Source organism: Myotis davidii, unplaced genomic scaffold (genome assembly GCF_000327345.1).
Source record: "Myotis davidii unplaced genomic scaffold, ASM32734v1 scaffold496, whole genome shotgun sequence".
Lineage (NCBI taxonomy): Eukaryota > Metazoa > Chordata > Mammalia > Chiroptera > Vespertilionidae > Myotis > Myotis davidii.
Genome location: NW_006289398.1, coordinates 3053041 through 3064023, shown reverse-complemented (window position 1 = coordinate 3064023; position 10983 = coordinate 3053041). Strand labels below are relative to the sequence as shown.

General features: G+C 49.0%; 1 protein-coding gene across 1 annotated transcript in view; it reads left to right on the top strand.

The window, feature by feature from the left end:
- The first annotated feature begins 3267 nt into the window (after positions 1–3267).
- Positions 3268–10983, top strand: part of DNAJC21 (DnaJ heat shock protein family (Hsp40) member C21) — a 14972-nt gene continuing 7256 nt past the window's right edge. Inside the window, exons 1-7 of the mRNA XM_006761796.2 lie at positions 3268–3313; positions 3905–3998; positions 6413–6536; positions 6835–6957; positions 7325–7629; positions 8507–8658; positions 10458–10545. Of these exons, the coding sequence (XP_006761859.1) occupies positions 3268–3313; positions 3905–3998; positions 6413–6536; positions 6835–6957; positions 7325–7629; positions 8507–8658; positions 10458–10545 (932 nt within the window). The remainder of the gene's footprint in view (positions 3314–3904; positions 3999–6412; positions 6537–6834; positions 6958–7324; positions 7630–8506; positions 8659–10457; positions 10546–10983) is intronic.

The window sequence follows — 10983 nt, the reverse complement described above, 5'->3', positions numbered from 1 at the left end:
GGGACTTCGCTGGCTCCCCCCAGCGCCTCGCGGACCCCGGACCCCCGAGTCCCCTGCGCCCCGGTTCCTCGTGCTTCCCTCCTCCCTGAACTGGTCCCGGAGTCCCTGCCACTGAGTGTAACGATGGCTCCCGTCCCCTTGAAATCAAGGCAGAGGCGAGGACCCCTCTGCCCGTGAAGTTTGTATCTGACCCAGAAGTGTCTTCACTGGCGTGGTTTTCGTGCCGTAGCCCCGGCCAGGGTGACGGTGTGGCCGCGTGATCTCCCAGCCCGGGGAGCTCGGGCAGGAGTGGGATCTCGGCATCTCCAGGCTGATAAGGGGCTTTCCTTTGGGCACTGATCAATAAGCACGTTTCTAGCCTCCGGGATGGGCAAGTCACTGGGTTCTGAAATGCCTCCGTCTTGGCTGGGAAAACATGCCTCACACGCGGGGCAAGCAGAACAGCACAGCGCAGGAGTTGGTCATTGGATTGATAGAAGAACCGGTGACCCCCCCGCCCCCCGGAATGCAGGAGGCGAGGGAGCCCCCTGGGTCCTGAGGGGCTGTGAGGCTTCCCCTTGGCAGAAGCCTGGGTCCCCGAGGATGCAAGTGGGAAGGGTGAGCTGAACCGAATGGGGAAGAGCACGCGGTGGACACACGTGGCCCGGTGGACAGCTGGACCGAAGTCCGAACACATGGGTTGGTTTGGCTCAGTGGGTGGAGACAGGAGTGGTCCCTGCCCTGCTGGCCCATGCCGTCGTTGGGAGGACACTGAAGGCAAATAACAGGTGCCCCTGAGCACAGGTACCGACCCGGACTGGGTTTTGGTATTTGTGGGAGATGGGCCTCCCTAGAATGGACATCTCCGTGGAGACCTAACTCGGGAATACAGAGAAGACAGGTGGATGGGGGCAGGAGAAGGCCAGCATGGCCGAGTCCAGGACGGCCAGGGGAGTCGGGCCAGTCCTGAAGGCGTGGGGGACTGGACTAGGGATTGGATTTTAACCTGAGAGCGTTGGGAAGCCAGTGAAGTGCCGGGAGCAGGGGCGAGATGGTAGGTTTGCGTTTTTCAAGTATCTTGCTGGCTGTCGTGGGGACAGTAGGTTGGAGCCGGCAAGACTGGAGGTCAAGGGACAGTAAGTCCTCAGGATGACCACCAGGACCTGGGGTGGAAGCTGAGCCAGGTGCCAGGATTCTCAGTGGTAAGCGCAGTGGTTGGGAGGGGAGCAGACAGGAGGGGAAGAAGGGATGGCCAATGAATGGATCAGGAAGCAATGCTAGTTTGTCTTCCCGTGAGTGAGGGACGCCAGATCTCGCACAACCTGCCCCGTGAAGGGTGTGGCTGAAGGAGTCTGAGGGAAGCAAGCAGCCTTCTCAGGGAGCCTGGCTTAAGGCACGATCCATGGAATTTTCCAGAAGGCACTGTATAAAGGCTTGGAAGGGAGTGGAAAAGAGCATAGTGGGTGAAGAGAATAGCACAGAGAATGATGTGAGAATGAATGCCTTTTAAACCGTGATGGCTGGGTTCGCAATGCCTGTGGCTTTTTGCACTTGGTGAATAATACATCACGTGGGCTTTCCATTTTTTAAATAAGTGCTTTTTAACTTCTTGCGCTCATGCTTTTGGATCGCAGCTCAACCTGCTAGTCAACCAGGTCAGGTATGTTTAACGGAAATAAAAAGGATTATGACAGATTGAAAAAAATTATTTAAGAAAGATGCTTCAGTGAGAGATTAGATCTTATTTTCAGGTGGTACATTAGTGGGTTTTATGCATTTAAACGCTTTAGCTTTCTTCAAACTTCTTTGGGGGAGGCGAGAAGGGAGTGGGAAGAAGCAGGACAACCCAGTGCAGTGCTGATTAAAAGGTGAAGAAGAGCCACCCACCTCCACTCCCAAGCAGTCACCTGCTTTGTTTTGCTGCCGTTTTCTGCCATTCAGCCTCCATCTCAACTGTGCTTTTTACTTATCTGACAAGATTCTTATTAGTGATTTGAGGAAGACTTGGAAAGCATGACTATTTTTAGCTGGACTCTCACCCTCAAGGCATATCAGGCTTGTGTTTTGCTGCAGGTGACAGGAGGCTGCCTACAGTGGCTAAACCAGAGCCATTGATTAATCTCACATATCAACGAATCCAGAGGTGGCCCATCTTGATAGCTCCAGCTGCTTGATGAAACGTTCACAGACTTGCTCCATCCTCCTGACCATACAGCTTGTGTCCTTGCCCCAAGTGTAAGCATTGTAGCCCCAAAGAGATGTTGATTGCCTCAGATGGGCTTGCACTGTGGACATGGATTTAAACTTGCATTGTATGCTCACAAACAGGGATGGGGACTTTTGTCCTCCTTTCAGTTCTAAGGGACCATGATCTATATATATAAAAGCCTAAGCGAACTTTATGACCAGCCAGTAGCTATGACATATGCTGACCACCAGGGGGCAGACACTCAATGCAGGAGCTGCCCCCTGGTGGTCAGTGCACTCCCACAGCCAATCTCTTGTGGCTGGCCAATCTCCCTTGGTGCCTCTCCGCCAGCTGGTTGGCCCTGAGGGGCCCTGACCGGGACTGTGCGAGACGGCCCCAATGGGCCCCAATCACTGGCCATGCTGAGGGACTCCACCCATGCACAAACTCATGCACCGGGACTCTAGCTTTAAAATAATATTGAAAGCTTTTTGTGCTAAAGCATCTTAGCAAAAAGAGCCATGGCCAACTGCTGCCTTGAGACAGTGTTGTCACTGTTAGTTGTTGAGCAGACAACCAACCACCTGGGATCCGCGTGATGGTACCTGAGAGGAGGAGGCAGGATGCCTTGCTCTAAGGCTGCCAGACTATTGTAGGGAATACACATCTGTCATATTTTCCTCTCGCCTCTTAGAGGGCAACTATGGAGCTATAGCTTAAAGAGTTCTGGTGTGCTCTGCAGTGGATTCAAATAGTTTACTTTCTGAGCATATTAGTTATCTATTGCTGTGTAACAAACTACCAGAAACTCAGGGCTTAAAACAACAAACACTGCAAACATTCATCAGATGGACTCACACAGCTTCTGAGGATCAGAGCCTGGGAACAGCTTAGCTGGGTGGTTATGGCTCAGGGTTTCTTAAGAGGCTGTGTCTTCACTGTCTGGGACACCTGTTTTCAAGCTCACTCACGTGGTGTTGGCAGGCCTCAGTCGCTGCTGGCCACGGCCAGAGGCCTCCATTCTCACTGCGTGGCTTCTCCATCGCCACCTGGGTGTCGTCATGCCATGGCAGCGAGCCCAGAGGGAGTGAGAGCTCACGATGGAAACTGCTGTCTTTCATCAGAACATCTCAGAAGCGCTATACCGTGCCGTCCCCCATGTCACTGCTCACACTGCTGCCTGCTGTCGGCCAGACACACCACCCCTGGGGACCGCACGGTGTGATGCCAGGAGGTGGGGTTGTCTTGGAAGGTGGCTGCCATCTTGAGGCAAAGTTGCTTTCTGAATTCCATGGTTAAGGAAACACAGCTAAGAAGAATAGTATAGCTAATTAAAACTTTATTTTTGTATATGTTAATAAGGAAGACAAACAGGCTGCGAACAGAAAGTATAACCTAGCACTAAATAATAGCAGTTCTTCCTAACCAATTATATACATATATTTCGTTTCTCCTAAAAAGAAGGTGCACGCTACTCAGGGTTTTCCATCTGTGGACCCAGGGTGAGGGCTCAGGGTGAGTGTGGGGGAGGCACCAGGCGTAGGGAAGCCTGAGCTTTCTACTCGAGTAGACACTTAGGTTCTGATTATTAACCATCGTCCCGTATCTCTGCCTTTTCCTGGTTTTCCTTTGTTTTGCACACTCCTCAATTGTTTCTGGCCTTTGTGATGGGTGAACTCCCTTTAGATTTTGTCCGACTTTTTTGATGACTGAATTTCTGTGACTTTATTTTCACAGATAAAAATCTGGATAACGCCGCAGAAGCAGCTGAACAATTTAAATTAATCCAAGCAGCCTATGACGTGTTGAGTGACCCTCAGGAAAGAGCATGGTGAGCAGCACGCTGTCCCTCTCGTCCTTGTGTATGTTGTTGGGAAGAATTGTCAATAGAGGGTTTTTAAAACATTTAAATCATCAGTGGTTTTTGGTGTGTTCTGAGACTTCTGTCACCTACTCATATAAAATGCAGTATTTGAGTAGGAGGGAATTCCTACTCCATCTGTCTGATTTTATAGCTCCTGATGCAGAAAGCGTGGCAGTTGAGATAGTTCTAACTTTGATATATGAAGTGACTTCTCATTAAATGGGGTCTCTTTGGTGTATGACAGTTTTCTGATGTCAGACAAGGAAGCATGCTGACTTGTCTTTCAAAAACAGATACAGCCCTGGCTAGGTTGCTCAGTAAGTTGAAGCATCATCCTGATACACCAAGGTTGTGGGTTTGATCCCCAGTCAGGGCACATGCAGAAATAAACCAGTGAATGCAGAAATATGTGGGACAACAACTCTCTCTCATCATCCTATCTAATAATAGAGAAACATGGTGATTAACCGTAACTTCGCTACCCTTCCCATGGGCTAATCAGCGAGATATGCAAATTAACTGCCAACCAAATGGCGGCCGGCAGCCAGGCAGCTGAAACGAACAGGAGGCTTGCTTGCCGGCCTCTGAGCTTCCACTCTAAGTAACTATGTTGCAATTATAGAACCTAAACAATCCCCAGAAACCTGCTTTCAGCTGTCAGAGCTGGAGCCACCAGGACCGCAACAGTGTTACAATTATAGAACCCAAACAAACGCAGAAACCTGCTTTCAGCAGCCGAAGTCTCAGAGCTGGAGCCGAGCCTCATGTGACTGGTCACTATGACACACACTGACCACCAGGGGGCAGACGCTCAATATAGGAACTGCCCTCTGGTGGTCAGTGCACTCCCAGATGGGGGAGCTCTGCTCAGCCACAAGCCAGGCTGATGGCTGCCAGTACAGCGGTGGTGGTGGGAGCCTCTCCTGCCTCCTCAGCAGCACTAAGGATGTCCGACTGCAGTTTAGGCCTGCTCCCCGCTGACAAGTGGACTGACCACCAGGGGGCAGACGCTCAATATAGGAACTGCCCTCTGGTGGTCAGTGCACTCCCAGATGGGGGAGCTCTGCTCAGCCACAAGCCAGGCTGATGGCTGCCAGTACAGCGGTGGTGGTGGGAGCCTCTCCTGCCTCCTCAGCAGCACTAAGGATGTCCGACTGCAGTTTAGGCCTGCTCCCCGCTGACAAGTGGACATCCCGGGCTGCCAGAGGGATGTCTGATTGCCATCTAAGACCCAATCCCCTGGGGAGCGGGTCTAAGCCAGCAGATGGTCATCCCCTGAGGGGTCCCAGACTGCAAGAGGACACAGGCCGGGCTGAGGAACCTCCCCCCCCCACCACCACCCGATTGCACAAATTTTTGTGCACCAGGCCTCTAGTTTAAAATAAATAAAATCAGAGTGTTTTGTTTTTTTAACACACAGGTACAGTGTTTTAATACAAGAATTGTAATATTTTCCCTACGATTACACTCTATGAAGAAATTGAGTTAAGCTTCTACATCTTTTGTTAACGATGGCCTGGTCATTGAATATCATTTCCGAACAGTGTCTGTGTTGGGACTTTTGCTGCAGAGGGATAGGTGTTGAGCCTGTTATAACTGCAGGACCTGCTGCTCATCCGCAGCCCGGGTGGTGCGCATGCTCCGTGCCTGTCCTCGGGGTCAGTGTGCCCACGGCTGGCCTCCAGAGAGAAAGGCTGTAAAGGAAGTTCCTATAAAATCGCCTTTTACATGGAAATCACAGAGAGAGGCCTACATGTTTCTCCTCCCTCTGCTGCTGTGTGCAGGCAGCACTGCCCTCTGAGTCCTCCCAGTGCTCGACCTGGCTCTGACGTCTAGCTTTGCTGCTGACAGGCTTTATGATTGTGGACAACAAGCTGTTTAATGTCCCTGAGCCTCAGCTTCCTGTTAGCAAACTTTACGGAGTTGTTCTGTGGGTAATTGCATGTGCATGAAGCTATTCTATTGTTTACGTAGACATAGCAAGAGTGATTTCGGTTCATGCTGCTAAATTCTCAGATCCCACGTGTGTAAGTAGTCTGTGGACGAGATTATGTCCACCCCGTCCTGCTCAGGAATGTTTCTTTCCTGGGATTGCAGCCACCTGTGGGGAGTGGCGTGGAGATTCCCTGGCGCATGACAGTCCCTGGTTCCCATGGGCTAGTGCTGTACATGCCGGTAGTGGGCTAGCCAGAGTTTTAATCAGCAATTTTACGATAGATTGTCTTTTCATGTTGATATTTTTTTCTTAAAATTCTTTAGTTGTGGGTTGGGCACATTAAAATGGACTGCAATAGCATTCTGGCTGTTTCCGAGTCAGAAGTCCTTTTGAATTCTTATGCATTTCGCCTTCCCTGACGCTGCTCATTTCTTCGTCTGCTCAGGTATGATAATCATCGAGAGGCTCTGCTCAAAGGTGGGCTTGATGGGGAATATCAGGATGACAGCTTAGACTTGCTTCACTTCTTCACCGTCACCTGCTACTCTGGCTATGGAGATGATGAGAAGGTAAGGCGTGGACTCCCTTACCATTTCTTACCAAGCACTTAAGTGAGACTCTGAAATGCAGAGAATTCTATAATCGAAAGTGAAACTGTTCTTTCTGAAAACAAACAAAAAGCCACCATTGCTTCATATTTAAAGTCCCCGCGTATTAAAAACCTCCCATTGGAATGTAGATGTACTTACAGGGACAGAGTTTGGGGTTGTAATCCTTCAACAGTAAAGTTTTTCACGTTGCATTTTAAAATCTCACTCTGTGATTAGACTATGAAGTGGGAATGTGTGTTCCTGTCGCCTGCTTTAGGGCTTTTACGCGGTGTATCGGAATGTGTTTGAAATGATTGCGAAGGAAGAGCTGGAATCCGTGCTGGAGGAGGATGCGGAGGACTTCCCGACCTTCGGGGACTCCCAGAGCGACTATGACACGGTGAGGAGTGTGCACGGCTGTTGTACGCTTAGCGTGGATCAGTGCGTCGCACATCCTGGTTCTTTATTTGTAAAAATGGACCCTAGTTCCCCCTCCTATCCTGTGACTTGCTTCCTTTCTCTTCCCAGCAGCCTCCCCTTTTCTTGACCTTTCCCTCCTAATTGACTGTGGTTCCATCCCATTCATTTCCTCATTAAATTCATGCTGAATAGTGATTGATTTTGTGAAAGCCTTAGGACGATTGTCTTCTCCTTTGATTAATAGCAATGTTTTAAATAGGAAAGATGTTCTGCATCACTAGCGTTGCTGCCTGACCGGAACCAGTCTACACCGAGGCGAGCATTTTGCCTGTTTTCTCTGTCGCCAGGTGGTCCACCCTTTCTACGCCTACTGGCAGAGCTTCTGCACGCAGAGGAGCTTCGCTTGGAAAGAGGAATATGACACCCGACAGGCTTCCAACCGCTGGGAGAAACGCGCCATGGAGAAAGAAAACAAGAAGACTCGCGACAAGGCGAGGAAGGAGAAGAACGAGCTTGTCCGCCAGCTGGTGGCTTTCATTCGGAAGAGAGACAAGCGGGTGCAGGCGCATCGCCGGCTGGTGGAGGAGCAGAACGCCGAGAAGGCCCGCAAAGCCGAGGAGATGCGGCGGCAGCAGAAGCTGAAGCAGGCCAAGTACGTGCCCGGGGCCTGGTGCTGGGGGGGCCTGGCCGTGCGGGGCCATTGTGGGGCCCAGGGCCACAGCAGGAGGTGCCTCCACATCCCGTTGAGGCATCTTGGCTTCACCTTTTAAATCTTGACGTGGCACAGTGGTTTTTCATCTGTGAGAAGGTGTTTGAATTGGATGTTGTCCTTCCGAGGCCTTTATACCTGAGACCTTCCCAGCGCCTGTGGAAGTTAATAGTAACTAAGGCCCCCGAGCTCTCGCTCTGCACACGGCCCCGCTCCGGGCTTTTCTCCCAGTGGTTCTGGGAACAAGTGCTGGTTTGTATCCTCGTTCCTTTGCAGGTGCGAGGTGGACAGGCCAAGGTCGCACGGCCAGCGAATCGCAGAGGCGGGGTTGGACCCCGGGAGTCAGCCCAGGGCCTTGCTTTTAACCGCCGCCCAGCACTGCCTCTTAGTCGGTGTACTCTCAGCTATCTAGTCTCTTCTAGTGCCTTTAAAGGGTTGTTGTTTTTGAGTTACTGTAAAAGCATTGTGTCCAGAGCATTACAGCATTCTCTAAAAAAACGACTTCTTAAAAATTCGTCCTACCTCACCCCTCATCTTTTGAAAATTAGCACTTACAACTTAACATCACTTGAAACCATTTAATGAGTTGCTAAGAGTTATATGTTTCAAAACCCATTATCTAGTCGCGCAATTAAAATCAACCAGGACAGCTAACAGTTTTCCAGTGACTTTGCCCTTTAGCTGGTGCAGGTGTGAAGTTAGTGAGCGCTGACAGCGTGGGGGTGGGGTGGGGGTGGTAGGACGCTCTCTGGGGATGGACTCGGAGCCTGAAGGGTCGGGAGCGCAGTGCAGAGACTGTGCCTGTGCTGTTTGTGTCTAGACTGGCCGAGCAGTACAAGGAGCAGAGCTGGATGGCGCTGGCCGACCTGGAGAAGGCACTGCGGGAGATGGAGGCGCGGTACGAGAAGGAGTTTGGTGACGGCTCCGAGGAAGACGAAGGGGAGGAGCACGAGCCCAGAGACGGACAGGATGGTAACTGCACTCCCTGGGACGCTGGGAAGTCATGTTTCTGTGCACAGGATGCACTCGGGTGCTCACAGGGGCCGGGGAAGGGATAAGACGGTGGAATGGGAGCGTGGAGGGAGGAGAACCTGGGGCACCCGTTCCAGCGGCTGTTGCCAGAGTTTTCACATCTGTTTGGTCTAAGTGAAGCTGGGACTTTGGATTTTTATGTGACATCTCCCAGTTTTTAAGTGTGACAGATAATTAACATGAAAAACAGTACTGTATGGACCAAGGAAAGGTTGTCTATTGAAGCCGGCTAATTCTGGTAAACTCTTTTCTGACCATGTTTTAAACAATTTGTGCTTCTGGCCGTATACATCTATAAAAGCACAATGCTAATTAGACTGGACGTCCTTCTGGAAGACCTTCCGGACAAAGTCAGGGCTGTGAGGGAAGCCGGTGCCAGCAGCCGGGGAAGGAAGGCCTACTCTTGCACGAATTTTGTGCATCGGGCCTCCAGTATTTTGATAAATAAGTGGACATGCTGACAGGTGTGACGTGACCGCAGACTGGTTATTTTAAAAAATGCAGTTAAGTAGTAGGTCACGTTTTCATAGCAGCTCTTTCCAGAAAAGCTGATGTTGTGTAGGAGCCTGTGTGGTGTGTATACGTGGTAGATTCTTCCTTTCATTTCTGACTTCATAGAAGGCGCTTGGTGCACTGACATACCTACAGGTGTGCTTTTTCAGACTAATAGACCAAGTGATAAATGACCAACTTTTAATTAATCAAAATGACTAGGAAATGGAATGTTTTATTAATAAATAAGACGTAAATGTGTGTTTGGGAAATTATAAATACTCTACAAATGTGAGGTGGTATAATTACGTAGAGTTAAATAATTTATAACATGCTTTCACATACATCATTTTGCTGCTTGACCCTCCCACAATAGCCCTTAAATGTAGGTTTTGCTCATATAATTGGCTGCATTTTCCTAAAGAAGAAACTAAGACAGAAGCTGTGGCATATGCATGGGTGTATATGTCCATTTTAAATCCAAATTTGGCTTCAAATCCAGCATTCTTTATTAACTCTGATTAATCAAAGCTTATTTCATGTACATGATATCTTGAAAGTGTACCCATAATTAGACAGTAATACCATATGCTGAACTTTGCATGTATTCTGATCATTTATGATATTAATGAGACTGTCCTTCAAAACCATATTAACATCACTTTTAATATTATTTCCTGTAAAGATAGAAGATGGTATTGTGCAAAGACTTCATTGCACTTTTTAATTGCTTGGATTTTTGGACTGTATCGGTAGTAATTATTCCAGTGTAATAAATCTTCAGGCTTATAAAAAATAGTCTGTAGAGACACTGTTAAAGTTTACATGTAGTATGCTATTTTAGGACTTGTCCAATAATGACAGAATGTTGTGAGCTAAGTTTATTTAAGCATCTAAGAATAGATTACAGTTATATAAATGTGTTTGTTCCAAATCTTGCTCAAGAGGTAAGTTACAAACACCTTGTTGAAAAAGTTGCTTTCTGGTAGAACTATGGACCTCTGATTTTCTGAACTTTGCTCACTCCCAGGGTTCTGAGAATTTTTTGTCTTTTGAGTAGACTTACAAAGAGAAATAGAAAGTTAAAGGGACTTTTCATCTCTTACAATTTAGTGTTGCTTTTAAAGGGTCAGCTCGAATCCTGCAACGTCATTGTTTTCCTTGGTAAGGAAGGAAACGTTTTGTTAGCAGGTTGTGGGTCTGTATTCGAGTGGCACAGGCTTCTTACTGCGACCTCTGTCCTGCAGGGAAGGACAGCGACGAGGCCGACGGCATGGAGCTTTACGAGGGGCTGTACTGCCCGGCGTGTGACAAATCTTTCAAGACGGAAAAGGCGTAAGTTTGAGGTCTTTGGACTCACCTTTTCTTTTGAGGCGAGTGTAACGCTTTGCAAGTGCTGAAAAGAAAATGCTGCTGGTAGCAGCTCCCTAGTCCTCACAGCATCGGGGGGAGAAGGCTGTTGTAGCAGCAGGTCAGCCCGTGGAGTGATCAGTCATGCCAGCATTCCTGTGGGCAGCTGCCTTGTAAACATGTACGCGGTCTTCAGAAAGAAATGTTGCTTTTTTGGCAAAGAAGGTGCAGTCATATGGGCCAAGAGGCTACACCCTCTCTCTCTGTTGGTGGCAGGCTCACTTCCAGCCATCGCTGCCACCCAGGAGCTTCACCGTGTCCTGCGAGGGGACATTTACTCATTTACTGAGGGGAGGAGGGGCTTTATTTATTGGTTCCTTGATCTCTTATTTTTTATTGTTTTTTAATTATTTATTATTATGA